The 26,413-nt window shown below is 35.8% G+C and overlaps 1 protein-coding gene across 1 annotated transcript; it reads left to right on the top strand.

Annotated features, from left to right (window-relative positions):
• Nucleotides 1–2,485: 2,485 nt before the first annotated feature.
• Nucleotides 2,486–23,681, top strand: LOC138395569 (cysteine-rich secretory protein 3-like). The gene is made up of 8 exons (XM_069488437.1): nt 2,486–2,537; nt 13,010–13,083; nt 15,839–15,955; nt 16,752–16,839; nt 18,442–18,587; nt 19,376–19,473; nt 21,418–21,506; nt 23,484–23,681. Exons 2-8 carry the CDS (start codon nt 13,012–13,014, stop codon nt 23,609–23,611), a joined length of 738 nt encoding a protein of 245 aa, XP_069344538.1. The 5' UTR covers nt 2,486–2,537; nt 13,010–13,011; the 3' UTR covers nt 23,612–23,681.
• Nucleotides 23,682–26,413: the final 2,732 nt, after the last annotated feature.

Here is a 26,413-nt window from a genome sequence, read left to right as displayed (position 1 = left end):
ACTGAATAGATATGTTTTTCAGAGAAAACACACAAGTGGGCAACAGGTATATGAAGAGGTACTCAACATCACCAATCATCAGGCAAATGCAAATCAAAACCATGATGAGATATCACCTCACACCTATTAGGATGGCTAAGATGAAAAAGAAGAGAGAATGAATATTGGCAAGAGTGTGGAGAAAAGCAAACCTTGCACACTGTTGTTGATTATAAACCGGTATTATCATCAGATTTGTTTAAAAAAATTTAAAAACCGAGCTAGCATATAATCCAGCAATCCTGCTTCTGGGCATATAAACAAAGAAAATAAAATCAAAGGAATATCTCTAACCCCATATTTACTGCAGCATTATGCACAATTGCCAAAACAATGGAAATAACCTAAATGTCTATTGAGTATAGATTAAAAAATGTAAGTGCACAAACACACACCATGGAATATTTTTCAGCCATAAAAATGATGAATATCCTGCCATTTCAACAACATGGATGGACCTGGTAGACATTATGTTAAAATAAGCCAGACGTGTTACACATACTGATACGGGTAATATAAAAAAGTTGAACTCCTAGGAGCAAAGAGTACAATGGCAGCTGCCAGGGCCTAGAGGCAGGGAAAGTGGGGAGATGTTGTTCAAAGGGTACAAACTTTTAGTCATAAGATGAATAATTCTTGGGGACCAAAGGTACAGCATCATGACTACAGTTAATAATAATGATTTGTATGTTTAAAATTTGCTGAGACTCTAGACCTTATGTGTTCTCACTACACATAAATAGTAAATACGAGAGAAAAAAAATAAAGTTAGATAAAAAATATCAAGTGTGAATAATGAGTCAAAAAACATTTTTCCCTTTTTACTCCATTTTCTATCCACTTCTTATAGTAATTTCTGAAACAACTGCCTATAGTTTATTAGTCAACCCATGTCTTATAAAATTCAGGTTCAAACCCATAGATTACAAATGTTAGGGGCAATTTGTCTAGATATAGAGGAAAAGAAGCACATGAAGTAGGAAAGAACTAACACTTTAGAAATTTTTATTACATGGCAGGCGATTTACACATATCATATCATTATATCACAATTCAATAAAAATGATTATTCCCATTAACAGCTATAAAAATTTAGACAAATAATTTCCCAATACACACTAGTATAGAAGTTTACCCATGTCCATCAGATCATAAATCTCACTCTCTTAACAATATTCTACACTATTAAGTAGAGGGGAGGATGGGCTCTGGGTGCTTCTGGGTCTGGTCTTGCCCATGAAACACATTCCACAGAAAGACGGTTGCACAGAAGGCAGTTCCGAGGTGACTTTATCTGGGTGACTAATCCGGCTTATTGAGAGCTTCCGCTTTACGTGGACATGAAGTAAACACGTTTTAGGAGTTGACTAGAGACACGGCAGCAAAATGGTTAACCATTTTTTAATGGTAAACTCCATTCTGAGTTCTAAACTCTCCTCTAGAGAACATTTAGAGTAATATCTAATTCTTGAACTTGTAATTAAACAATATATTGAGTAGATACCGATCTCTTGTACATTTTGGCCACATAATAAAACTAAATATAAACATGAAAATGAGCAGAAATTATTGAATTGTGCACCACATGATGCATATATATGCTAACATGAGCACAAAGAAATGCCTGTCAGTGCTATGTATGTGCTACTTGTGAATTATTAATTAGTACCCTTTTATAAGAACTCAGTATTTAAGATTATTGCATTTTAGAAGTATAGGGAATTTGAAATTGTTAGTCCACCTTACTTCATTTTTGTGATACAGAAATAAGCCTGGAATGATTGAAGCCTTCCATAGATGAAAAAAATCAATTGATAATAATTTAGTACGTAGATCAATGTTAAGTTGAATTTCATACAACCAGAAAATGAAAGTCAATATAGGAGATCTTAGAACTTAGAAATAGCAACAAGTTATGGTGTCTTTTGCCATTGTGTTCTGAAAGGCACTTTGGCCTTGTATTTAAAAGATAAAAGATCAAATTTTTCTCCAGAACAATAACGTCCAGTAGATTACTAACAAATGTTTTAGGTCTCTGTAAGAAAACATTGTGTTCTCTAGAGTTCATGAAAATTATGAGCTTAGCTTTGCTTTTACAAAAGTAATTCTGAAAACTCCCAGGAGTTGTGATGAGAAAAATTTGATTAAGAATGTTCAAAGTCTCGATTGGTAAAAATATGGACAAATTGTAACAATATATGAGCCTCAAAGAAGAAAGAAAATAGTAACAATATTTCATAGAGCAATTTATTTTTACAAGCCACGTGAGGAATAACCAAATAATGTCAAAATCGTGATTAGACAACCAGCAATGAAATTTGAGACTATTGGCATGACAAATCCTGTTTCAGACCTTGTTGACTTAGATTTACTTGCACAACCAGAGTTTGCCAAAACAGGAAATAGGTGTCTTATATACAGACGGCTCTAACCTCTCTCTCTACCATTCTTCTTCCAGCAGATAAAACAAATACTTCATCCTGCTCTGAGAACCACAGGTAAGTGATAACTGTTTCATTTCAAGGTGAATATTTTATTATGCCAATACATTTATACATTGTCAGTAGTAAGATGGTGTATTTAGTAAATTTATCTATGATTTTCAAAACTCTATTGATAACTTTTATTAAGAGTAATTAAGTTAATACATTCTTTTTTGAGCTAAGAAGCTAACATATAAATAGCTTTATTATTTCTAAAGCATTTTTATCCTATTGATATTTAAATGAACTTTTTACCTTTCATTCTAAAGTAATTAATCTAATTACTTCCCATGTCAGTGACATTTAGAAACAATTACACTAGAGCTACCTTTAATAGAAAAATAAAAAACTATGGCTACATGTATGTGCATACTTCCATGTCAGTAATTTGTACTAATATTAACACAAATGGCTATGTGTTAATGCAGACATTATTAAAGATGGGAAATCATTAATAGTTTTAAATCGGTCAAAACAAAACTATAGCACTTACTTTGGGATAAAAAATATTTTAAAGGTCATCAATACAAAATACTATTTACTCCAGGAAATGCACCCAAATCAAAAAGAAAATAATTTTAGAAGTTTTCTAATTAAAAGTAAATCCACTCAGGGAGCCACATTTATGTATGTAATTTAAATATAACGTCTATTTGTGTATATTTTTCTAAGGAAGCAATTTTCACATAGAATTTTGTATTCTTTGGCAAATAAGAAGTGATTCTACAGAATCAGATATTAGGAGATCACACAAGTCCCTAATGACAACATGAAAGGAGTTATTTGCCACTAGAGGGAAGATTTTACTTTCAAAAAGTATTTTATTAATGCTTATCTTCCCTATGGCTAAATGCCGTCCAGGAAGCTCTGGGAGTACTTACGCCACTGCCAGAGAAGATCCGGTGTTGCCTCTCCTGTTAGTTAAAACCAAAACCTAGAATGTTTGCCTGTATGACTAAACCTCTGAAGGAGGATCAAAAGAAATTAAATTGATAACAAGTTTCAAGCCTGGGAGCTACCCTATTCGTCAGGAGGTAAATCGGGGTTCCTGAATTGAACTCAGATTTATAAGAGGCAGAAGTAAATTGGGAGAAAGAGTGTCAGAATTCTCAAGTAATATATATATATATATATCAAATACATTAAGAATGTCAGTGATGTTTTTAAGTAAATTCAAGCAAGGGGGAAGGAATTCATCATCGGAAAGGAAAAAAAATTGCTTTTCAGGAACAGGCAATGCAGCTGCTTTTATTTAGATATCTTTACAGATTTCCTGTATGATGAAGTCTAGCAGTTTTGCAAATCATCTTTGTATATTGGCATAGGCTGCTTTCTGTCTCATAGATACATGGTGAGATGAAAGAAAATGATCAAAATGATGTTTAAATATTACATTTAAAATTGGAAAATATTTCACCAGATACTTTTCTGTGCTGTGAATGGTATATAAATGTGTCTGTACCTATACCCTATAGTGCACAGTGGCACACAGGTGTAATGCTTTCAATGACATGTTCTCTGATCTGTATAATCCCTTAAAACTGTGGTCCCCAACCCCAGCCACGGACCAGTACCAGTCCGTGGCCTGCCAGGAACGGGCCACAGAGCTCCACGTGCCCCCTCCCCCTTGGAAAAATTGTCTTCCATGAAACTTAGGAACCAGTGGCCACACAGCAGGAGGCAAGCGCGGGCGAGTATTTATAGCCCCTTCGCTAGCATCATGCTCTCATCACAGCCTGAGCTCCACCTCCCTACCCCCCTGCCCCTACCCTGCTGTCTGTGGAAAAATTGTCTTCCTTGAAACCAGCACCTGGTGACAAAAGAGTTGGGGGCCGCTGCAAACATTTCTATCCTCTCTTTCAAGAATAAGGACTTTGAAGCTAAATAGTCTGGCCTTATCCCCTACACCTACTACTTGCAAGTTTATGGCATTATTAAATCTCTGATCCTAGGACTGCCTATCTGTAAACTGGGGCATTGAGTAACATCATCCACTACCTAAGTTTTTATGAGTTTTAAATGAGTACCTTAAAGAGTGTCACGGTGCCCGGCACAAAACACATGATTACTATATCTATGGCATCATTATGTGTGGCTCATTTAGTAAGGCAAAGGAGTCTGGCCCTGAAAAGTTGCATGTAAATTATTTTGTCTATTTATAAATTTAATTCCACCTACATTTACAGGTAATGCTTTAAAAAGATCTGGTTTTGTTTTTCTCCACATAGTGGCCAGTTTTCCCAACAGTGTATGCTGGAAAATGTGTTCTTCCTCCAATGCTTTTTCAGTTTCAGTTTCCTTTTTTTGAGGGGGGGGGGAGGGAACAGAGCATCACTCTGTGGCCCTGGGTAGAGTACAGTGGCGTCATCGTAGCTCACAACCTCAAACTCCTGGGCTCAAGCAATCCTTCTGCCTCAACCTGCCTGGTAGCTGGGACTAGAGGTGCATGCCACATGCCTGGCTAATTGTTCTATTTTTAATAGAGACGGGTCTTGCTCTGGCTCAGGCAGGTCTCCAATTCCTGAGGTCAAGCGATTCTCCTGTCTCAGCCTCCCAGAGTGCAAGGATTGTAGGCATGAGCCAGCGTGTCTGGCCCTTCAGTGCTTTTTAATGGTACTTTATTTGGTCTTGTCTCTTAAATTTTCTATTCACCTCCATTGGTCCATTTTTCTGTTCCTACAATAATATCAAATTTTTGTAAACAAAGGTTTGAAGTCGATCTTAATAACTACTATGGATAGATATCCCAATCAATTCTTTAATTAAACATTTAATTTTAAAAGGTTACTTAGTTATCCAAGGGCTAATCATAATTTGCATCATAATTATAGATAATTATAGTTTATAATTATAATTAGTTTAACTAGGCTTGATATCTTTATCCATTCAAAAGCACATGAAAAAAACCTCTCGATTTATTCAGGTGTTCTATTGTGTTCTTCATTAGAGTTTTAAGGATTTCTTTTAGTTTTGGTTATTTCCTAGATACTTTATAGTTTCTGTTACTATTATGAGTGTTCTTTAAGTCTTATTTTCTAGTTGAGTGTAGCCAATATATAGCAATGGTATTTTTGTAAGATAGTGCATTTGGCAAACTTGATTACAGTATATTGTCCAGATAGAAAATTGTATCATTTGAAAACAATAAAAATTTTATGTCTTTCCTTACAAGACTTCCAAATATTAAATATATTTTTTCTTATCTTAAAGCTCTGATCAGGATCTCTCTAATACTGTGTTAAACGATAATATTAGTCATTCTTTTCTTGTCCCCAATATTAAATGGAATGTACCTAGAGTATCTCTAATAACCATTGTATTTGCTGTAGGTATGTAGTATATGATTACTACCAAATTAATGGTCTCTATTTTCCTGTGTTCTTTTTTTAAAGCCATATTTATGGATTGAATTTAATAACCTTTTTTTAATGTGATTTTTCTTTAACCTATAAATGTGATGAATTTCACCAATGGGTTTTCGAATTTTGAATCATTCTTGCAGTCCTGATTATACCTTCACATGATTGTAATATTTTTAGTGTGTGTTTGAAATTGGTGAGTTAATATTTTGTTACAATTTTTCATTTCATCTATGAAGTGGGCCTCTGTATGATTTACTATTATCCTTATCTGTTATATGAATCAATACCAGAATCGTTTCCATTTCCTACCATTCCTCAGGTTACATCTTAGGAAGAAACAGCATTGGCAAGAAGTAGTCAAGCTGATTTATTATCACACAACCTTAGGTGGTGGAAAGGAATAAAGGTATGTGTTATGGTCTGAGACGCAAGAAATGTCCACCTAAAGACCGAATTGAGCCAAATCAGGAGTCTTTATTAGCTGGCCAGCGACTACCCTCTGCACCGCCCAAAGGCGGCACAGAAAGCAGCAGTCAGCCTTTGAAACAGCAAGTTTTTATATTGTAAGTTTGTGGGTGGAAAATTATTAAGATAGAGCAAGCACGTGTACAAAAAGCCTTAAGTAAGCATTATATCATTTTCTTATCTTTGGTGTAACAGGATCTGGGCAGTTTGGGCTCTGGGCCACATCTTGTTCATGCAAAACATGAGTGTTGTAATAGCTTCACGCAAAACGTGGGGGCTGTAATCATTTTACGCAGAACATGGGTGTTGTAGTCACTTAGGAATTTCTGTGTTGGGGGTAGCAAGCAGAAGCAAGCAGGTTTTACAGAAGCAGAATGGCAGATTACTGATTTTTCGGCGCGAAACTCAGACTGTAACAGTATGTCTGTGGCATTGATTGGAGAGCGCTATAACACATAACTTTATTTTCATCAGTTCTGCACATTGGATGGTTTTTAACCTTTCCCTAATGCTATCTTGTTGACATATAGCACCAGTACAATTCTGTCTGTTGCTGCAAAATTTTGCAATAAAGGGGAATCAATGATTGTCTTGAGGCAAAAGCAGGAACTACAAGGCAATACTTTTACTACACCCCTCCCCAGGCCAGCCACTGCCCTCAGATATAACACTCTGCTCTACTTCACATTGACCACACATATACACACATGCATGCATGCACACTTGTGCACACACATCCATACACACATTCTAGAAGTCATGAGAGACTTTATTCTCCTCAGATTTTCTGTCTTTTTGGTACTTTCTTGGCATCCCTGTTTTCCTCCAGCTTCTATAATTCCCTCAGAGTTGATTTTGGGGTGGCAGCAAGAAGCCTGCCTATTTTGACATCCTGATTGGAATAAAAGCCAAAAAGCTTGCTTTTTAAGTGGACGGTTTGACGAATTTTCCTCTTAGCAGCTAAGCAAATTTTTATAATTTGCAAATCCTTATTTCCACAAAGTGGACTAGTAAGGCAAAACAAGCCTGTGTAATTTTCATAAATATGTGTTTTTATCAGTTAATATGCAGGGACATGTCATTTGAGAAAATAATTTTTTTCTTTTTCAAGTGAGTGTTTTTAACAGTGGTAGTCCTAACATCAGTGTGAAGAGGGAGCACTATGTTACAGTTTAGTTGTACCATATACCTTTATGCTTCAGAAAGACATAATTCATTCTGCTATAGATTTGTAACTAGAAAGTAGTAAACCATCAACACTTGAAATTGTAAATCTTTGAAATCCATGGATTTGGCTTTTCTCTAATCACACGAGGATCTACTAATCTCTTTGAAAAAGGAAAAACACAGAAGTCAGAAGAGAAAAATCACATAAAAGGAGGAACTCATTGACTTGCAAATATCAAAATAACTCAAGGAAAATAAATGAAAAGAAATCTGAAGGTTTGTTCCTAAGAAATAGCAGAGGAAATGTACAACTACACACATTTAGAAATTGTCTACATACAAGTGGATCACAGGAAGAGGAGATTATTTTTCTTAATTCTTTCTAATGCCTTCTGTGTGACTCTACCAACTGGAACTGCAAACAAACCATATCCCATTTGCACCTGCTATTTACAGCAAGCAGTCCATGAGGAAGAGGGTAGGTGGAGATAAATGCTTTGGTTTTTTAGATGATGATGGCTCTTTTTTTTTTTTTTTTTTTTTTTTTTTGAGACAGAGTCTCACTCTGTTGCCTGGGCTAGAGTGAGTGCCGTGGCATCAGCCTAGCTCACAGCAACCTCAAACTCCTGGGCTCAAGCGATCCTCCTGCCTCAGCCTCCCGAGTAGCTGGGACTACAGGCATGCACCACCATGCCCGGCTAATTTTTTGTATATATATATTTTAGTTGTCCATATAATTTCTTTCTATTTTTAGTAGAGACGGGGTCTCACTCTTGCTCAGGCTGGTCTCGAACTCCTGACCTCGAGCGATCCACCCGCCTCGGCCTCCCAGAGTGCTAGGATTACAGGCGTGAGCCACCGCGCCCGGCCAATGGCTCTTTTTCATATTCACCTCATTTGAAGTGTTTACTCCCTGAGCCCTGACTTGTGCTGGATTCTTCCCCATCTCTCTCCATAAAGCATTGGAATGGGTCAGTGTAAAAGAAAATATAAAACTTTACCCTCCACTTTTACACACATGAGAAAATTCAACCAGTTCACGCTCTGGGTACTTAAATGATGGGCTACCCTATGACATGCTAGGACTCTGAGGGCAAGAATCATATCTGGTTCACTTCACCATGTATAGCAATATTTAACATGAAATCCTGGAGAAAGTGTGCAAAACTTGATTGATGTTTGTTAAAAGAATGAAAAATACCTAATGACTTGTGAAAGAAAATAAGAATCCATTTTTCTCTTTTGCTCTCAAATTCTTCAGGAAGCTCACTTGAGTCCATTGCTAAACGTACACGCATGCCCAAGGGAACTAGGCTCCAAGAAGGTTGTCTAGAGATTTAGGAAGTCTATGTAGTTCAACCACTGAGCAAGTACAGAATGAACAATCCTTAGCCATAAGGCTTTTAAAGGATTTTGAAGATGCTAGTCTAACCTTTGCAAACTCACAGTCTACTTATGGAAAAAAGCCAAAAGCACATGAAAAAAAAAAAAAAAGAGAAATAAGGTCCTACACATCAATCTGAAAAATTGAATACTATATGATGAAAAATTTACTGTGTGTACTTTAAATGCTTCTATCCAGTGACAAGATCAGTGTTTTGAAGTTAGCTTGTGAGTTTCTTTGGGGAGAGGGACTTAGAAATGTTCTTGAAGAATGTGGCTATACTCCAGGCTTGAGAATTAACATGATCAGAGGCATAAGGTGCATATGATCAAAGGATATGAAGGTACCAATAAGACTGTCCTGACTAGAGTTGTGGAAAAAGATTGTCTAATGAATGACATCATAGGTTGAGTTCCACAGATAATAACAACATCTGAAACACAGGAAGTTTATTAAGGAATGTCCTTGGAATCAATTCCCAAAGAAGAGAAGAGAAGGAAAGCTTAGACAGAGGTAGAAATGGAGTTGTGATATAGAGAAGGCTTCACACACAGGTAGTTCTGAAACCAACATGGTGTTTCAGAGTTGTCTCCAGCTGGGGCAAAGAGGTCAGACCTTTTTACCCCACATCCCCTAGGCATAGGCTGAGGATGCTCTGGGAAGGGAGCACAACCTTGGGCCAGGAGGCTCTCTTCAGCAAAGGCAATCCCTAAAGACCCTGGTGGCTGAAGGATTTCTGCTGGCAGAACTCTCAGTGGAGAGAGCAATCATGCCAAATGATTATAAAAATAGTAATGTGAATGTTATGACTTGTGTGTATATGATTTTTATGTTTTCTTTTTTTAAAAAAATTCAGAATATCATGGGGTACAAAATGCTTTCATACTAGGTATTTCCTCCAATGTCAAAAGAACCTTATGAAGTGACGCTCTGTTACCATTATCCTAACTTGACAAAGGGAAATGTTCAATTTCAGTATATCTAGCTAGAGATGAACTGGGTGAAACAGCGGCATCATCAACAAATACCCCTGATTCTTAACACTTAGAGTGTACTTTCTTTTATTATCCTACCATGTAGCAAAGTTTAATTTCGTTCAATATGGAGCCAGGTATCTCTAAGACCCCAAAATGGCCTCCTTGTCACATGAAATTTGTATGTCTGCTTTATACATAGTAAGTTCATTTTTCTCCATGTTTTTCCTTTTTTAATCTTCAAAATTTTCATTCTGTTCCACCTCTTCCTCTGTTCCACTTAAAAACTACAGTATAAACAAAGTCAAAATTTTCATATTGCTATGAGTTAAATTTTAATGTATCAAAGACCTCAAATTTCTAAAACATTGTAGAAACATCTCTATATTTTTTATCCATTACAGGAATAGTCCATGAATTTTGTGTTACTCCTTCCAATTTCCCCCCTTCTCATTCTAGTTACCAAATAGACAAGAATAATTCATTAAAATGTCCTCTAACCAACAAAGTTTCTCATTATTTCAAAAAAGTGGCATAGTAAAGTTCATCATAATGGATTATGTTTTTAACTAAAACTGGATATACTAAGAAAATATCATCTGAGCTCTCCAAGTCTTAGGAGTCTTATTTTATATTTGAAGGCCAACAGAAAAGGATGGACTTAATTGTTAATATTGTATCTATTTTTTTCTAATTTTCCCAAATATGTGTTCAATAATATACCAGCTGTTTGCCATCCAATCAAAGATTAATAGTAAGGTATGACTGTTATTGTCAAGATAAAAAAATCCATTAAATGCTTTCATTATTACCTGGAACACCATGCCCCCCAAAAAGTAAAATATAGTTTGGGAAATTAATATTGACATTAATCACATACAATATCAATGAAACCATCAGGAGGTCATTTAATACCTCTGTGCCTCCATTTCTTCCCTTACATTGACATTATAAAGCCTAAACTATGAGATTCAATGAGCTGCAAAAACGTAACTGAAATAATAAGTATAGCAAAGTTAGAAGCACTTTACCAAGAGTTAATAATCTCTTTTTAATAAAAGTCCCTGCCTTGGTGAATTACTATAATTACAGTAATGTAGACTCATTATAGAAATTGCAGGAGAGAAAATATCTTACCGTATGAAAATAGACTCATTCTTTTGTATTTCTGTTTAGTTTCTTTTGTTCTTTGTGTGGCTTTGTGTCTAATCATAAGCTTTGTAGGAGGAGAGGCTGAGGTTCTGTCTCTGTGACTGTCTTTCGGAAGATTTACCATACGTGTGTTCCCAGATCTCCCTTCATCCTAAGGTCATCAATGCCACTGTGTAATAAAAGGTCCTCTGTCACTTATCTTAAAATTGGGCCCAAATACCTATCTCATAGAGTTGTTGCCCTACATCAATGAGAAAGACAAAGCTGCCTTGAGATAGGATACTGGATAGTAATCAGTAGTTACTCACTCTCTCGGTGCCTTGCTTGAATGTACTGCCAAGATGCAGATCTGGGGCTCCAGAAGATTTCAAATGACTATGTGTTATACACCTTGGAATGCACTGTGAAATGACCTAACCCCCAGAGATTAAATATGAGAATGTGCATCTAAACAGGTTGAGCTATATAACAAAATACCACAGATTGAGTGGCTTAAACAACAAAAATTTATTTTCTCACAGTTCTGGGAGCTAGAATTCTGAGATCAAGGTGCCAGCAGGGTTGGTTTCTGGTGAGGGCTCCCTTTCTGGCTTGCAGAGGGCCATCAACCCACTGTGTCCTCACATGGCCTCTTTTTTTTCGCAGGGGAGGGAGAGAGAGAGAGAGAAAAAGAAAGAATGCACTGTGGTGTCTCTTCTTGTAAGGTTATAAAGAACACTAATCCCACTGGATTAGGGCCCCACCCTTATAAATTCATTGAACCTTAATCACTTCCTTAGAGGCCCCATCTCCAAATATAGCCACACTAGGAGTTAGGGCATCAATATATGAATTTGGCCTTGCGGGTTGGGGGAGGAGGGGGACACAAACATTCAGTCCACAACAGAAGGCTAAAGATCTACCATATACTATTTGTGCTGCTTTTTTTAACTTAACTTTGAAGCATAAGCATTTTTTTCCTTAGGTTACAAAACCACCATAAATGTATAGTGGCTTGTACGTCTAATATACTGTGATAAGAGTATGTGTTCTAATTTATTTAGATATTTTATCTCTCCATTGTTGGGCATGTAATCAATTTATAATGTTTTTACCCTTATAAATAATAACAATGGGAAGACAAATGTATACCTAAAACTTTTCCGGTATAGTTTACTATTAGGATTCCAAGAAGTTGAATTAGTGAGGCAAAGGATGTGAACATATTAAAGATATCAATACAGACAGGGTTAGTAATCCCTTCAAAGTGAGAAATAAAATTGTTATCTATTGTTTTAATATCCAGGAGAATGTTGCCTTTTTGTTATTTAAGGCATAGTGCTAAAGATAAAGAAAGGTTTGAGAGGGAATTAGTTAAAACTATAGCTGCATGGGCGAAGTTGAGGGGAGTGGTTTAAAAGTATGAGAGGAAAGCGTATCATTCTTAGAGGATTTACCCAGGGTTCTGAAAATGGCACGTGTAGGAGCCAGAGTTTGGACAGAAAAGAAATGTCAATTTCCAATTTGAAGAGATGTTAATAAGGGGTTATTTACAAAGGTGTAGGTATGATTTAAGGAAACTAGCAAGAACTAATGCAGTCGTACTCCAATAATGGTAACAATTGGAAGCTATTACTATTCCTGAATGGGCAATGTGAAAGAACCCATTCCTAGAACCTAAAGAGAGTCGCTACACAGGTAAGACTGCAGAACTGGGGACAAAGAGGGTAATATGTCCTTAGCATTTGTAGCTGTGCTTCAAGGGCTTCCATCAAGTACTTCAGTTTGTTCATTTTCCCCACTAGGGACATGCTTCTGGAGCCGAATCCACTATCATTCTGCTGGCAGTTTGTGACAGTTCTTCCCTTGCGACATTACTAATGAATTTGGGATAACGGAGACCATTAGTCTCCCCACCCTCCACCCTCTGCTCCATGTCACTCAGAAGCTCATGTACTAAACATTCTAATTCAGGTCTTTGTTCCATTTGTTTTGTTGTTCCAGCAATGACATTATTCCTGGTGTTGCTATTCCTGGTTGCTGGGCAGCTTCCATGCTTTCCTGCAGATAACTATCAGGTATGGTTAAGGTTGAAAATCTTTTGAGAAAAATTCGGGCAACCATGAGAGGTAGCAAGCTACTAGACCAATCTTCAAGAAGGGCTAGAGTGCCTGGTACACACAAAGTACTCACGGGTAGCTCGGGGTAGTTAGCATAATTATCTTTAAAGCTGTGGTGACCAATATAGGAGCCCCTAACCACATGAGGATATTGAACACTAGAAATACGGTCTGTCTGAACTGAGATGGACATAAATTTAAAATATACAGCATACTTCAAAGACTGAATACAAAAAGGGGAAGTAAAATATTTCATGATACATTTAATATTGATGAAATTATAATATTTTGGATATATTAGCTAAATAAAATATATTATTAATCATAATTTTATCTATTTTTTCTTTTTTAAAGTGGTCACCAAAATTTCAAAAATTGTATATGACACTTGAATTATATTTCTATTGTACAGCACAGGTCTGCGAGTTTAAAAGCTAATGAAACTCCTCCTTCCCCGAGACCTTTTCTGATTTTCTTTTCTTTAACTCATTTCAGTGTGATCCTCACAGAAAACTAACAATATTTTTATATGATCTTAAGTAACATGACTTCTTTACATACATGGACACATTTAATTTTCATAATTCGCTGTGTGAGAATACCTAGGCCTGTCTTTAAATTTTAAAAAAGAAAATTTACTAAAGGCATTAGCGTTTTTTCCCTACTCTGATAATAAGTATGTGAAGGGGCCAAATGCTCTAAATATTTCTAAGATGCTGCTTTTTTAATAATCCCAGAAACAGGGTTAATCATTCTCTTCAATGATGGGGTGTGTAGTGCCCAGAGAAGCTGTTTTTCTCCCAACCAGAAAGTCTCTGAATGTGAGGAGCTTTTGTCTTTGCTGTTTATTCTCACACCTTCCTTTAACTCCTGGTACATTAGACTAGCTAGGACTCCTCAGACTGGAGAACTCTGACACTTGGTTCAATCTCATTTGGCATTCAGAAACAGTGTGTTACCATAATCAAATTATCAACGTGGAGACGAGTTATTCATCGCCTAGGGATTCATTCAAGTAGTCTGCTTTCTTTCTAACTTATTTCCCAGAAAAACTGCATTTTGTGACCCTTTCAATCCCCTGTTACCTCTCTGGTTTGTTTCTTCATCTTCCTTTATAAAAGGATTAAAAAGTGAGATATCAGAGAGATCCAGAATTATATTTTGTGAAGCCTTCCCTGGTCTCGAACAAGAAGAATTGATCCCTCCTTCCTCTGTATCTTTCTTGTACACCCCTCCTATCAGTTTTGTTATCATGTGATAGTGTAATTATTTATTTATGTCATATCACCTAATATAAACTCTGTAAGGCTAGATGGATACGATATTTTATCTACTTTGTTTGCAATACTTTTTATATTTCCCGTCACCTAATAAAAATCTCTACTGATACTCATTTACGAAAAAAAAAATTGCATCTCTCCTTCAGTAGAATTTTCATCAAAAAAGGAAGGCTAGTTAAGAAGGATATAATTACTTCTCTTTTATCTGGAACCGATTTTTATGACCTTTGAAATAAAACTACTCTAAGCAGATTTCTAAGCTCAATAGGAAATAATCCAGCAATGTTATTTTATACTCTGATGTCATGCAGAGATCAGCCTCTACTGACAATTAGCATGTGCATGCTTTCTAACTTAGCACTCACTTAGCTGTGCCAGATCTATTGGCACAATGGCATTCACTAATGGTCCTTGTCCTTAGGAACATAAAAGCAGGAGGGGGAAATAGAAGATAGCAGATAATGACAGTAAAATGTGGTCCAACCAGTGCAGGCAGTATTTGAAGAGCCTTGACGGAACTCAGTGTGGGAGGAGGGGAGGACAACTTACTCCCATGTGTCAGATAAAAATCCATAAAGGGCCCTGTCCTTTTAGACTTATACTTCGAAATCTTGCTCATACCCATAATACATAATACTCTTGTGTCAATTTAAATAAGCAAACTGCTCTTATCTCTCTCGTGCCAGTGCTTCACACAACCCCACTCCACTCTTCAGACCCAGACACACACAAAAATATAAATTGAAAATATTAGCACATGATTTAATACTGTTATCAGTTACACTTCTGTTAATAAAAAGACAAGGTCAGCAATAGTCCATTAATTGAATGACTTTACTCCCTGCAAATTGCCTAGGAGATTTTTTTTAATGTGTTAAAAACTATCGTTTGAGTGATCCCATAAAATTTGCTTCATAATACATAAAACTATTTTACTATTGAATGCTATAGCTGCACTTGGACTGGGCCTAAGCATTCTTTCTCTAAATATCAGACATGTCGGGTAGAAGTTCTCTCTCAAGCTTTGGTGAATCACACGCCCCCACCCTTACCACTCCCTTGTTGCAGCCTGAGTATGGATGTCTTAATGGTTTCTCTCATGTACCTTTGTCATTATAAGATGTTATAGCCCATATATCTAGAAAAATCACATTAAGACCTTTCTTGAAAGCAGAAATTGACATTTGTGGCCTCAGAGGAGTTTTTAGCTTGTCATGCTATGAATTACGTACCCATTCTAAAAGCTTCAATCTACTACTTTTCTATGAAAAAGTCATACTGTCAGCTTAGATTCATTGGCAATGCTTAACAAAACTAGTATTGACGTGAACACTTTTTAAAAATGATCATTGTTCCTTCAAACTAACTTATTTATTATTATTTGCCATTTTCAAAGTTCTTAAAATATAATTCTAGTTTTTCTTTTTCTTTAGGATCCAAAATTTACTGCTTTGTTAACCTCCCGAACAGAAGTGCAAAAGGAGATCGTAGACAAACACAATGAACTGAGGAGAGCAGTCTCTCCATCTGCCAGCAACATGCTAAAGATGGTAAGAGGCAGCGTGTAAGGAAAGGGGTATGGACCAGTTGTGGAGGGAGCAGACAGCTGGCCACTGGCATCTCTTAAGAACTTCATGGTTTACAAAGTTCTGCCTCTATTTTGTTATTTCCCTGGAGCTGTGTTGTGGTCAGGCAGGGCAGAACTTCTTAATTTCTCTTCATAATGGTGAAATAAGTTGTCAAGTTTATAAGTCTATTTAAGTTATGGAGGCAGAATTAAAATCAGATCTTTGAACATCCAGTGAAAGGCCATTATGTTTTTCTGCTCACTATCTTCTCTCTCCTAATCTAGAATCAGGAATCCCTTTTCCCTTTATGTTCAGGGTCATTTAGAGTAAATAACAGTCCGCTTTTCTGGGCCCAGGTACCAAAGGCCACATGTATCCCAAATGTATTCAGTGAGGGAAAATAAAGGAAGCAGAAATGAAGTAGGCCAGCTAATTACCATTGGAAAAATAACCACAATATCTCCACGTGTTTATCAGTATTTAGAGTATGACCATGACTAAATAACTTAGGTGTGTCTGCTGTGCTGTCATAAATAATCTGACCATAAACTATTTTAGATTTTTCAATCACTTAGGGTAGGCATACTATCTATATTTGTTTGTGGGGCAGAGAAAGGCACACCAAAAAATATATCTTTGATTACTATGAAAATCAGACGGTGCCTCTACAGAAATTTTATAATGATATAGGTCAACCTATCAACCTGATTATAAAGCTAATGCTTCTTTGAAGTTTGTGTCATTAAGTGGGTATCCTTTTTTTCTCTCTTTGTTTTAGAAATGGAGTAGTCAGTCTGCAGCAAATGCCCAAAAGTGGGCAGACCAATGCAAGTACCAGCACAGTACCGCAGACTTTCGAAGAACCAGTACGTAAATTAGTAGATATTTGTTGAATAAATGAATAAGCAAGGGACCGTTTTCTGATGTTGCATTAGGAAAACTTTAAATGCTGCTTCTAATGATGGCTTTTTCAAGTTGAAATATCTCTGTAAGTAGAGATAACTCAGAAACACCACCTTGTGCTTATCGAATGCTTTATATTTTACAAAAATTGTCTCACACAGTATCGCATTTATATCTTTCAACCAGCTCATGAGTAAAGCAGGTTATGGATCATCTCTTTCTTTAGTTTAGAGATTACAAAACCAACTACCTGGAGAGAAATAATTGGCAACTAATGCCATATATAGGAAATTTGAAATTAGAATTTCTAACTTCTAAACGAACACCTTTTTTGTGATATTATGCACTCTGTGTTTTGAAAATAATTATTATTGTAGTTATAAAATATGATAAATGTTGCCAAACTCTTCCTGAATTTTACTCAAAAATATTTAACATTAGCATTTACTTTTACTATTTTCTTTTTAATTTTTCATGCCAAGTAAGCCAAGACTTTTATATGTTCTGAGTGTCTAAAATGCATACTATATTAGACTACAAGACATTTCCTCTACCTTAAGAATGATCAGCAAGCAATATTTTATCAAGATAAAATATTATGTGGATGAACTATTATATAAAATACTTACTGAATAATCAAAAATAACATAGATAAAGGCAAACCCAATTTGAAAGTAATAAATAACTGGCCTGTTTGGAAGATAGGGCTGCCATTGTTTTATATTTTTGATACTATAATTATAATAAAATTATGAAAGGAAGTGACTATATTTAGTAGAAGATTGAAAAAAATAGTCTTAAAGATCCCAATCTACTGTTAAAATTTTAGCTTCTTTCTTTCCCCTTTAAAGGATTTATCCAAGAGTAGATTACACTTCCTTTAAGCAGCATGTGGACATTGCATTACAAGGCATCTAAATGTAAATATTAATCACAGGGCTTGAAAAAAAATGGAAATGTTTCCGGGCTGCAGGGCACTTTTTTCCTACTTATTTGAAAAGAGTTTGGCCTGTGATATTCTGATTTGCTGATTTACGGGAGACCCATAAACTTGGAAAATATCGCCCCTTATGGAATCATTTGCTTTATGTTCAGGGCTCTAAAAGACTGAGCATAAGGCTTTTTTCAAAGTTCACACAAAATAATAATCCTGAACATTTGTTCAGATTCCTATATATGAAAATCTCTAGTGAGGATGGGCTAGAGCAGGAGAGAAATTATTGTGTTGGTCTCTGCCTTCAGCAAGCTTATAATACAAAGCTGAGAGAGTACATGAGGCATACACATGTGATGAACTTAATGTGTAAATGAATTAGTCCAGAGAGAGCAGATTTATTAAAGTGTGAGGACTTCTCTATCCACTTAAAGTTTTGTTTGTTGAAGCTGGCCTCAATGTGTTGGACACATCTGGCTGCCATTCAGCTTATAGCTGATAAAGATCTGAGGCACCATCTTTATATATAAATCAATAGTTAGCAACTATGAGCACAGTGTTTGTGTCTGTGTGTGCATTTTGCCATTGCATGTTTTATTGTTTTCCTCATGAGTGATCTGTTCCTTCTTAGATGTAAGCTGTGGTGAGAATCTCTTTATGTCAAGCGCCATCACTTCCTGGTCAACCGCAATCCAAAATTGGGATGATGAGAAAGATGACTTTGTCTTTGCTGTAGGGCCAAAGACTTCCAATGCAGTGGTTGGACATTATACTCAGGTAAAGGGAAGAAGCAAAAAACCCTCTGCCCTAAGTGCCCTAAAAAAAAAAAAAAAATCTCCAAATTTTGACTGGTTTCAATTTCAATGATGGATTTGAGGAAATATTTCAAGTGTATATAGAATAGCCTAGTATTTGGTGGGTGTTTCAGCTGTGTGCTATCATTTTTCAATAGCCCAGAGCAGCAGTTCCCAACCTTTTTGGCATCAGGGACCAAAGGTTTCGTGGAAGACAGTCTATTTTTCCACAGACCAGGGATGGGGTGGGGTGTGGGGGCAGAGCTCAGGTGGTGATGCCAGCGATGGGGATTGGAGTGGCTGTAAATACAGATGAAGCTTCCCTAGCTTGCCCATTTCTCACATCCTGCTGTTCAGTCCCCTGTTCCTAAGTTTCATGGAAGATCATTTTTCCACCAATGGGGGAGAGGCAGAGCTTAGGCATTGATGGGCGCTCAGTTCCTAACAGGACAAGGACCAGTACAGGCCTGCGGGGGCTGGGCACCATTGCAGGGGTTGAGGACCACAAGATCATAGAGGATCTTGGGAGGAAAATATACTCTAGTTTTCTAACAGTCTAAATAGATAAAGTAGTGAATGTTCATGGAAATGTAGTATTTCAGATTTTTTAATGTGATTCAATAATTTAACTAAATGTATCTATTAATATAAGGCATATGAAAACAAAGTGCATCAGTAACATTCATTTCAGTTTTTTATTTTCTACTATTTGTTTTTTGATAGTTCCCTTTTCTCTAACATACTCTTACATTCTCATTTATGGGATTGTAGGTTGTTTGGTACTCTTCTTACCTCGTTGGATGTGGAGTTGCCTACTGTCCCAAACAAAATCTTCTAAAATTCTTCTTTGTTTGCCAGTATTGTCCTGCGTAAGTATACACTTTACAGTTTATTGTCAGTGATGTCAAATGCAGCCTAGTATTTTTAAATTATCATATAAAAACAGACTAAAAAGCATATTTCAGTAAAACAGAGGGAGATAACCTTTAGAAAAGTTTTCTAAAGTTGAGACACCTTCAACCAACTTCTCAGAAAAATCAAGTTTTCAGTTCCAGTTCCAAGCATTATCGGATAGGAAACTCTCTTTCCTCTTGCCTAAAATAATTTGTCGTCTCTCCCAATTGCCTTTCCCTGGGTTCAGGCAAAGGTTCAGTTTACTTCACGAATATGTGTAGTGTCTAGTCCTCTAGATTTTGTATTATCAGTTCTTGCTAGGTTCACATACTAGAACGTGAAAGATGGACAGTGAGGTCAGAGGAGAACGTGGGGTAATAAATGGGAAATGACATATTTTAGTGATTCCAGCCCTTTCTACTCAAATGTTCTTACTCCTGCTCATCAAAAAAATGCCACATTATACTATTAGGAAATGATTAAATCTTGGACTTCAAAGGCTTTTCAAGAGATCCTTAATATATTTCAAATAGTCAAGAAAAGATAACATGTTACTTAAGTCTTTGCTTCTCAGAATTTATCATGAAAAATACTTTGAAGGAACAATCCATTAAGAGCTTGATTTCTTAATGATCTTGATTTTTCTGCAGGAAACCCACCCCTTCCTCAAGCAATATGTTTGAGGTATTCATAAAAAAAAAATCCTGTGGATATATTGAAGATATTTACAAAATACATGGTAGCTTTAATTTATTTTTAATATTTGAAATTATTCACCACTAGAGGGGGAAGGGTACTTTCCAAACCAAGCTTCCTACATGATTTATTTTGAGGCTACAGATAACCCAGAGGATATAGCATTCCAGTTTGTGAAGTATGACCTTCAACATCATTTTTCAGCAAGGACTTATTGGTGTTTAGTAGAAAAAACTGAAAGGCCCTAAGAGACTGCATCCAAATGCCTGGCCATGAGCAAAGGGCATCAGGAGCCAGTGACTGAAGTGACAGTGGGAATGAAGAGCGAGAGAAAGCAGGGGAGAGAGAACTTCCAGAACACTTTTATATCTATTTCACAAGTGCTCACACACATACAGCTACAGTGCATGTGAGGAGACTGATATTCAGCTGCATCGCCCTGGACGCTTGACCCACTTGGGGCAATCAAGGCTTTGACTCCCCTGTATTTTCAGATGATAATGACCGATAGGATGATAATCATCAGTGAGGTACAGAATAGTCACTGTAAGACAAGCACACCCTGGAGATTGGTGTTAATGAAATCCTTTTATTTTAACATTCCCATTTTTGGTAAACAAAAAGAATCACACACACATCACCTCTAGACATTCCCAAACTTTCCTAAGTACAACCTCCTTTCACAAACACGCACCAAAAACTACATGAAAATCACTACCCCATCTAAAAGGCAAAAGTTATGCTGAAGGTTTACTCACCTTAGTTCGTATGATAGAAATTATGGTATTTTTTCCAATTTTAATTATAAAATTACATTTAACATTAAATATTATTTTTCATATTGCAATCTCCTGTGTCGCAAGAACTTTTCCTATCTCTCTAGGGGATATGTTTTACCCCTAGCCAGCACCTTGTGGTGCATTGTCTTAGGAATTTGACCAAGTCTATTGGCAAATAAAGAGAGTGTTGCCCCATTGAAATATACTCTAAAAACTGTACACTTTAGTTATCCTGTTTCAGTTGGTAGGGTTCTGAGATTTTATGCTCAACAAAGTGAGTGAATGTATGAATTATTCTCTTTTCATTGTTATGTGAATACATACTTAAAAAGATTTAATAAATACCCATGTATATTTAGTGACTGATGCTTACCTTGGAGCATAAATTAAACAGAAAAATGAAAAGCATCTAACATTTCTGACATTTTTTGTTTCAAATTTCAGTGGAAATTCTCTTGCAAGGATATATACACCTTACCAACAAGGAAAACCTTGTGCCAGTTGCCCTAAAGACTGTGACAATGGACTATGCAGTAAGTTTGAAGTGATTAGCTTGCTAGTATAATAAAATTAGAAAGAATTAGGAAATCATCTGAGTGTAACCAAGTTAAGCAATCTTCATGCAAAAGACAAAAAAAAAAAGATTACTTAACAGTATTTTTAAGTAAAAATTTTACACTATTCAGTATCTATGTACTATTTGCAATGTAAAATTTGGCCTGTTATCATATGTAACCTGAAGAAATATCTACCATCAATGTTACATATTGGCATATATGAACATCTTTCTGTGGAAATAATTAATTATAATTAGATATAAGGTTTCTTTTCATCAAAGTTAGTGCCATTATACTGAAGGTGGAATTTTTTAAAAAAAGAAAACAAATATACAGCTAAGGGTGTGGAGATCATATAATATGGTTCAGTTCAGAAAGGCACACCAAATATTACAATTTCTTATATGCTAATGAGTTTACCATACTGCCTTATTTTTGCCATAGTGTAGTTAGAATCATTGAGTTTAATTTAACAGTCACTTATACTTCTCTTTGCTAGTAATTTTAGGTGTATTTTTAAAAGTCAAAATCAAATATGTCTATAGTACTAGCTCACAGAAGCCTCAAAAACATTTTAGCAAAGAGAGGGAATAAAATAAATATCATATATTACCTCATTTCCAGTGTTGTTATTGATAGAAGTACAAAGAGTTGATATATTTTTAATTAGGATATGTTATTAAAATTATCATGGACAATACAGTTGACCCATTCACTGAGATTTTTACCTTTCAAGTAAACTCATCTGACTAAATTGTAGCATTTCTTTCTGACTGAATTATATAGCTATAATTCAAGGTATTGACAATATCAAAGCTGCAAATCAACTAAAGAAGAAAAAGCCAAATATTCACAGCTCTACTGAATCCTATTTGCTAAGGAGCTTGGAATCTATACAATTAAGCAGCCAATTGAAAGATTTTAAACAGAAGAGTGACAAGATCTGAACTGTATTTTATACAGAGCTCCTGATGATAGTAAGAAGAAACAGCTGGATGAAATCCAGCTAGAAAACTGTCGAAAAACCTCAGCTCAAAAACAAATGAGTATCTACTGCATTAGGGCAAAATGAATGAAAAGAAATAGGTTTGAGAGACAGGAAGAAAATAGAATCGTCAGTTTTCATTACCTATTCTTATTGGGTGCTGATAAAAAGTAGAGGGAAACAAGTTCTAGTTGATTCCTAGCTTCTAGCTGGAATTGTATAGTAGTTGGGAGTGCCATTGCTCTGAGACAAGATGAATTGAGTGAAGGGTTGTGGGGGAATATCAAAGAAATATCAAGCTTGTAGATAGAATGATGAATTTAGTTTGAGATTTGTCGAGTTCGTGGCCACTGAAGGACATCCAAGCAGAAATGTCCGTTAATCATGGTGACATCTTCCCCACCTTTTACATTTTCTATTTGCATCTTCCCATAATTATTACTTACTCCTGAGAGAAAGACTGATGGTATTAGATTCGGAGCAACTGTGCACAATATAACTTTCTACAACAATGAAATTGTTCAATATTTTCACTGCCCTGTAAAGTAGCCCTCAGACACATTGGCTATTGAGCACTTGGAATGTAACTGGCGTTGCTGAGGAGAGACCTGAAACTTCAATTTTAATTTATTTAAGTTTAAGCTTAAACAGCCACATGACTAGTGGCTACCATTTTGGATAGTGCAGTTCCAGAGAAGTTCATTTAAATTAATTTTACTCTATTTAGTCTTTGACTGAGGAAAGAATGTCAATTTATCTTAGGAACATTTCAAAAAGCTCACATTTAAAAAGAAGCAATGGATTCATCGATGTGTTTAATTTATATTTCCTCAGTATATAAAATGGTAATCATAGTGTAATGATGCCAACTTGTTTGCTCGGTTCCCATTCACATTCAATGTATTGCTTGTGTTGCTGCTATGGAAGAAAGTGATAACGAATGACTAATTTCTGTGTTTTTATTCCAGCCAATGTTTGCAACTATGAAGATAAATATAGTAACTGTAAAGATTTGAAGGACAAATTTGGCTGTGGACATCAACTTGTCAAGGATAGTTGCAAGGCTGCCTGCAATTGTGCAAACAAAATTTATTAAATGCTCAATACACAGTAAACAGGGCCATGTGGAGAAAAGCTACATCGTCTACTTAGGTTTGACATCTACTTAGATTTAACATATACTAGCAGAGAAATTGTAGGTACGTTAACTACAAATTTGATTCCAAATAGTAATGAATCTTTTTCTTTTGGATCTGCCTCATATTTTACAAAAATGTCTTTTACACAAACAATTACAAAATAATAAAATCTATGGCAACAAACTTTGAATTTTTATATTTAAATTTTGTGATTTAAATTTAATGGACTTGAGGATTCTGAAAGTTGTATTCTCATTTGACTAACACCACTAAATCCCTGGATCGCAAGTGAGAACTGTGTTCCTAGGACCGGATGTACAAAAAGAACAGAATGTAATATCATTTTCACATGAACCCTGGGATACAGTCATTTTTCCCAGCTTCACTGTCCAGCTAAACATTTTCAAAGAAGTGTTCACATATGCTGTCTTCATTCCTGCATGTGCACTCACCCTTCTTCCCACTCATCTGCCTCCCATCCGCATGATTAAGTTGAAACCATTCTTCCTACAGAAACTTTCACTTTTATTTTGCTGAAATCAATAAAAACTTTTGGTTCTTTATCTGCATAAATTGTACAATAGAATATGATCAGGCCTTCATTTTTAAACCTCTCTTCTCTTGGACAAATCCTACTTTTAAAAATGTTCACAATAATAAATGTAAGTACTCTCCCTTTGAGCAGGTAGAATTCAGTCCCCTTCTGTGTGACTCTGCACTGAATTTAGCGACTTGCTTCCAAAGAGTAGAATATGGGAAGGGAAAAAAAGTAACTTTACACTGGAGAAATATGGCAAATTCCATCTTAACCCAGTGATCTAAATTTACGTCACCAGTAATAAGTCACATAGATTCATGTACTTCAAGCTCTATGTATTCTTTCTAAAACCTCACAATCCCAGACTAATCATGAGTTTAAAACTTCAGCAAACTCAAATGGAGGGATAGTCTACAATATCCCAGAGGTATTTGAAAGTATTATTCAAAATTGTAAAAATCGTGAAATATAAAAAAATTCCAAGAAACAGTCATAGGACCACATAAGATTAGAGAAACATGAGAACTGAATGCAATGTGGTATTTTAGTTCAGATCCTGGAACAGAAAAAGGTCATTAATAGAAAAACTGGTGAAATCTGAACATAGTCTAGAGTGTTTTTCATAGCAGCATTGACTTCTTAATCTTGAAAATTGTATTTAACAATAAAATGATAAGTTAGGGAAACTGAAACTGAGTGAGGAGTATATGGGAATTGTCTATACTATCTTAGCAAATTTTCTGTAAATCTAAAAAAGTAATCCAAAATAAAAAGTGTATTCTTTAAAAACCAAACCAAGAAGTTTGTTTTCTTGACTCCATGACACTTCATACTTTTTCTACAGATTACCTGGTGACCCTTTTATGCATTTTTTATTTTTATTTTTTTAATTTCAGAGTATTATGGGGGTATAAATGTTTTGGTTACATGGATTGTTTTTATACTGATTGAGACAGAGTTGTAAGTGTGCCCATCACCCAGATAGTGTACATTGTACCTGTTCCGTGTGATTTCACCTATTCCCCTTCTCCCCACTCCCATCTGCATGATTTCCATTGAGTTTTATTTCCATCTATGCACATGAGTGCTAATCAATTAGTTCCAATTTAGGAGTGAGTACATGCGGTGTTTGTTTTTCCATTCTTGCAATACTTCACTTAGGAGAATGGTCTCAGTTCTATCCAGATTGTTACAAAAGGTATTAATTCATTTTTTTATGGCGGAGTATTAGTACTCTATGGTATACATTTACCACATTTTTTTAATCCACTTATGTATTGATGGGCACTTGGGTTGATTCCATATCTTTGCAATTGTGAATTGTGCTGCTATAAACATTCTAGTGCAAGTATCTTTTTGATAAAATGACTTTTTTTTCCTTTGGGTAAATAAATACCTAGTATTGGGATTGCTGGATCAAATGGTAGGTCTAATTTTAGTTCTTTGGGTAATCTCCATGTTACTTTCCACAGAGGCCATGGAGTTCTATTCAGCCACAAAAAACAACGGTGATCTAGCACCTCTTGAATTATCCTGGATAGGGCTGGACCCCATTCTACTAAGTGAAATATCCCAAGAGTGAAAAAACAAGCACCACATGTACTCACCATCAAATTACTATTAACTGATCAACACTTATGTGCACATATAGTAGTAACATTCATTGGGTGTCAGGCAAGTGGGAGGGGGGAGGAAGGGATGGTATATTTACATTAAATGGGTACAGTGTGCACCGTCTGGGGGATGGACACGCTTGAAGCTGTATATGTAACCTAAACATTTGTACCCCTGTAATATGCTGAAATAAAAAATAAAGTACCAATGACATTTTTTCACAGAAATAAAAAGAAAATCCTTAAAATTGTATGTAACCCCAAAACACCCCAAACAGCCAAAGCAATCCTGAGCAAAAAGAACACAGCTGAATGCATGACACTATCTGATTTCAAAATATACTACAAAGCAATAATAACCAAAGCAGCATGATACTGGCACAAAAGGAGACACATAGACCAATGGTACAGAATAGAGAACTCAGAAATTAATCGACTTATCTACAGCCAACTGATTTTTGACAATGGTACCAAGAATATATTGTGGGGAAAGGACAGTCTTTTCAATAAGTGGTTCTGGGAAACTGGATATCCATATGCAGAAGAATGAATCCAGACCCCTATATCTCTTCCTATACAAAAATCAACTCAAGATGAATCAAAGACCT

This window comes from Eulemur rufifrons, chromosome 15 (assembly GCF_041146395.1).
Source record: "Eulemur rufifrons isolate Redbay chromosome 15, OSU_ERuf_1, whole genome shotgun sequence".
Taxonomy (NCBI): Eukaryota; Metazoa; Chordata; class Mammalia; order Primates; family Lemuridae; genus Eulemur; species Eulemur rufifrons.
This window is presented reverse-complemented; position numbering and strand designations above follow the sequence as displayed.